We start from the raw sequence: 3916 nt of genomic DNA, 5'->3' as shown, positions 1-3916 counted from the left end.
ATCTCCAAGTGACAAACAAAACTAATCTTTTCAATCATACTTGAAAGAGAAGTATTAAGGACATAAAGAGATTATTTTAAAAAAATAAATTTACAAATTAATATAGCATCATCTGATACGTTAGATCTTTTTTTACAGTAAAAATAACTTTACAATCTGACATACTTGTCTGATTCCAAAGCATCAAAACCGAAAACCAAAAGATGGAGGTCCTGACTATGAAGACATCAGGCAAACATGATATCAAAAGACAAAAAGAAATAGAAGAAGAAAGGGCAAAACATCGGACTTAAGCAAGCATTCCACATGATGCACCACCTGCAGAAGCAACCTGACAAAGAAGTTAAACATCTGCAAAAGAGTACATATAAACTGAAATACCTCTTCCTTCTCACACTCATTCAAGAAAAGAACACAATAGAGGTACTTTTTACAATATCTTCTTAATTTCTTGTGTCATTTGTTTGAGATTTCATGCATGGATTAGCTACAAACACAATAGAACTTCCAACCTAGTTTGAAGCTTTCTTTCTCTCTGCAGCCAAGGTATGCTACCTTTTCATCAATTCACTCCTTTCTTTCTCTTTGAATTCAACCTCAAACAAATTCTTAAAAACGATCTTAGAGCACTCTTAAAAAGTTCATATAGTTATTTACATTGTAAAGACAAGAAAGATACAATAAAATTTAAGGCAACGCATTTCTTGCTATACTTTTATATTTGTGGGTGTGCCACCATCCAAGACTTTTCGACTTTTGAAGAAAATTTTTTGGATTGAACTCTATGAAAATTGGAGCACATTTAGTATATATCATTCCTCCAAGATGCAAAACCCTATAAAACCACCTATTATTCTCATCAGGTGGGCATCCGTAATGATGCCTCCGAACCCAAAAGCAACCTTCAAGTATCCATATGTGTCATCTAATTCCATCAGCTAGGCAAAAATGTTACTCCTATGCAGGTAATGATCAATCTCAAATGACATTTACACAGACTTAGAACTAAACATTTATATATTAAGGGAAAATAAGAAAGAGATAATCCCACCCCACTAGACTCATGTGCCGGCACTGCTAGATGTACATCTGATAAGCCACTACTGATCTGGGCTATCTGATTTTAGACATCCTGCTTTGTTTAATGTTTCCCTAAAAGAAGATTTAGGAGAAAATGATGTGGAGATCTGTTTCAACAAGTTCAAAATAGATGATTGCACTGCTCCATAATAGATGATTTCAAGAACGGTTAGATTACAAACTTGTAACTTAAGCCATCGTTTCTTTGGTTTGGCCATAGAACATGGGCTCAGGTCCAATTTATTGAATTCATTGTCTGTTTATTTTTATTTGCTCTAATTGTTTGCACTGTGATTTCTGTAATGAAATTTTTGTTGGGTTCTAGCTCCCATCCTCACCTCTCATATTTTCCTGTTTAATTTTAATACAAGCTTGATTAAAAGGGGAAAAAATAAAGAAAAGGAAAGAGACATGGGCGCTAATAACTTCAACTTTTATATCCAGAGTATAAAAGAAAAATGCAAGGACTTGTGAGAGCAGTACGATCTTGCCAGGAAACGATCAAGGATGCAAATTTGCAACATCTGCATGGAGGAGTAATTGATCTGGGAAAAATATTTTCGCGTTTTCGACGTGTGACCTTCTCTAGATCTTCACCTGAGCAGCTGAAAGGGTTGGAGAATGTAACAGTAGCAGAGGTGCTGATGACAAAAGGAGGAGAGAAAACTGGTTCCTGGTTGTGGTGCCACACTGATGATGTTGTCATTGATGCAGTAAAAAATGTAAGTCCAATTAGCCACATTTTCCGGATTTTGAAACCGTTCTTTGTCCAAGTGAAGTTACATGCATCCTAAAATATTTGCCTTAATATTGCAGATGGCTGTCCATAATATTGGGTCACTGGTTGTGCTAAAGCCTGGAGAAAAACATCTTGCAGGAATCGTCACTGAAAGAGGCAATTAATCATTAAGCCCTTGTTTTATTTTGCATCAAGTTCTCTTAAGTTTGATCTTATCTGAATTTGATAGCTTCAAGTGAGAGAGAAATAAATATATGAAATCGGCTCTATAATAATGTATGCTAAGAATTTGTTGTTGTCCGTTTTATATAAACCACGAGAAACATTAATGAAGTTTATGGTTGACAGTATTCTTCGCTTTCCATATCAAAACACGAGACTACTCGTGATCACACAAAGTTAAATTTCATTCAATCAAAAACAGGTTGTATTGCATCGATCATTTTCGATTCTCTCTTGTAAAGATGCATAAACATGGGATCCATTCGCTATGGGCTAGTAGTTGACATGGTCTGTTACTGGTTTAGCTTTTACTAAGTCTTTTTATATAGCATCTGTAAAGTTTTTATAGAGGTATGCCCCCTTGCTATTGTACTTGGGATTTTCTTAATGAAATTTAACTTGCCCAAACAAATATGCTCCCCCCTCCCCCTTAATTTCCTTTGCTGGGGCCAACTTTTCAACCAAATATCTCTTGAAATACAAGGCCAAATACATGACAACCCTGGGATATTCTCCTAGCCCTCACTCCAAAACTAGTATTCAATTTCCTCTGATTATTGTCATTGAACGAGCAGACTACTCAAGGAAGATAATCGCACCAGGAAGATCACCCATATACACAAGAGTTGGGGAAATAATGACTGCTAAGGTTCATTTAAGGTTTTTTTTTGGGTCTAGTACCTTTGTATTAATCTCCACGAAATAATACAATTTGCCCACTCTACTTTCTAAAACATGCCTGAAATGCTTCTCTTTTAACAGGACGAAGTATTAACAGTGACATCTGATACCAACATTCTTCAAGCAATGCAGCTTATGACAGGTGAGAGTCACCTTGATAACTCATATTCCACAAATTACCAAAGAGAGTACGGGAATTAGGCAGTGGAATTAAAGTGTGTTCCTGGTGTTTTGCAGACAATCGGATACGGCATATTCCAGTGGTAGATGGGAGGATAGTTGGCATGATCTCTATTGTAGATGTTGTGAGAGCGGTAGTGGAGCGGCAAAGTGGGGAATTGAAGCAACTAAACCAGTTCATTAGAGGAGACTACTAACAGAATAATCAAATGTTTCACACCAAGCAGTGTTGATAACTACTTGATAATCATGGGTTGCAAAAGAAGCATCGTTTTAACTTTTATCATCTCTAGTCACATCTGCTTATATAATACGTTTAAGTATTTGTCCATTTAAATAGTATACACATAAAAACATTTAAATGCATGCGTGATATCAACAAGTGCGATTAAAGTTGATAAAATCTGAAATGAAAAGTAACATTACTTTTCGATCATAGAGCAAATATGTAATCCAAAAAGAGAGGAAAATTTTTCGGAAACCATGTGTTCAAGCATATTACAAGGGAGTGCTTGTTCAGTTTTGTGGTGGATGTGTAGCCGGACTACATGAACAAACCGACGTTAAGGAAAAATAGATGCACGAATGACTTATTAACCTGAGCTGTATAAAGGTGTGACAGTCAGATCTCTGTGTTTTTCCAAACTTTAATTGTGGGCAAGTTCGCACCAGAGCAAGTGGGGGTAAGCTTCTACCACGAATAAATAGAGAGAGAGGTAAATGAGCCCACAGGCACATAATGAATGATACAAGAACACCCGAAAAACAAACAATTGAGTTACAGAATAAAATACATACCCCGTCAATTGACAGAATATGTCTTCTATGTCTAGTGGTCCAGAAAGGGACATGAAAGATGCATTACACTACTTGGGATGGGACCATGGCAAGACTCAACCATGGGAACAATCGCAAAATACAACTCTAAAAAGCTAAGATGTCAAGTTGAGAAAAAGGTAAATCAACATCTTTATGGATTACATCCTGCCGGCCATGCAGAGTGCTATGGCTTCC

At 36.4% G+C, this 3916-nt stretch overlaps 1 protein-coding gene across 2 annotated transcripts; it reads left to right on the top strand.

Annotated features, from left to right (window-relative positions):
• Positions 1-281: 281 nt before the first annotated feature.
• LOC122299552 (CBS domain-containing protein CBSX3, mitochondrial-like) lies at positions 282-3268 on the top strand. Of its 2 annotated transcripts, none has more exons than XM_043109922.1 (6): positions 282-423; positions 1525-1802; positions 1897-1975; positions 2617-2690; positions 2804-2864; positions 2960-3268. In XM_043109922.1, the coding sequence occupies exons 2-6, from the start codon at positions 1539-1541 to the stop codon at positions 3097-3099; spliced, it is 618 nt and encodes a 205-aa protein (XP_042965856.1). In that variant the 5' UTR covers positions 282-423; positions 1525-1538; the 3' UTR covers positions 3100-3268. The 2 variants fall into 2 exon arrangements, with proteins under 2 accessions (XP_042965856.1, XP_042965857.1); XM_043109923.1 differs by having other exon boundaries at positions 413-546.
• The last annotated feature ends 648 nt before the right edge of the window (positions 3269-3916 follow it).

The sequence above is a fragment of the Carya illinoinensis genome, chromosome 16, assembly GCF_018687715.1.
Source record: "Carya illinoinensis cultivar Pawnee chromosome 16, C.illinoinensisPawnee_v1, whole genome shotgun sequence".
Taxonomy (NCBI): Eukaryota; Viridiplantae; Streptophyta; class Magnoliopsida; order Fagales; family Juglandaceae; genus Carya; species Carya illinoinensis.
This window is presented reverse-complemented; position numbering and strand designations above follow the sequence as displayed.

Coding starts and splice junctions, on each gene's coding strand:
- LOC122299552 (XM_043109922.1), top strand. CDS start 1,539: ATGCAAGGACTTGTGAGAGCAGTACGATCTTGCCAGGAAACGATCAAG. Junction 1,803..1,896: donor TCATTGATGCAGTAAAAAAT/GTAAGTCCAATT, acceptor TTAATATTGCAG/ATGGCTGTCCATAATATTGG. Junction 1,976..2,616: donor AGGAATCGTCACTGAAAGAG/GCAATTAATCAT, acceptor TTGAACGAGCAG/ACTACTCAAGGAAGATAATC.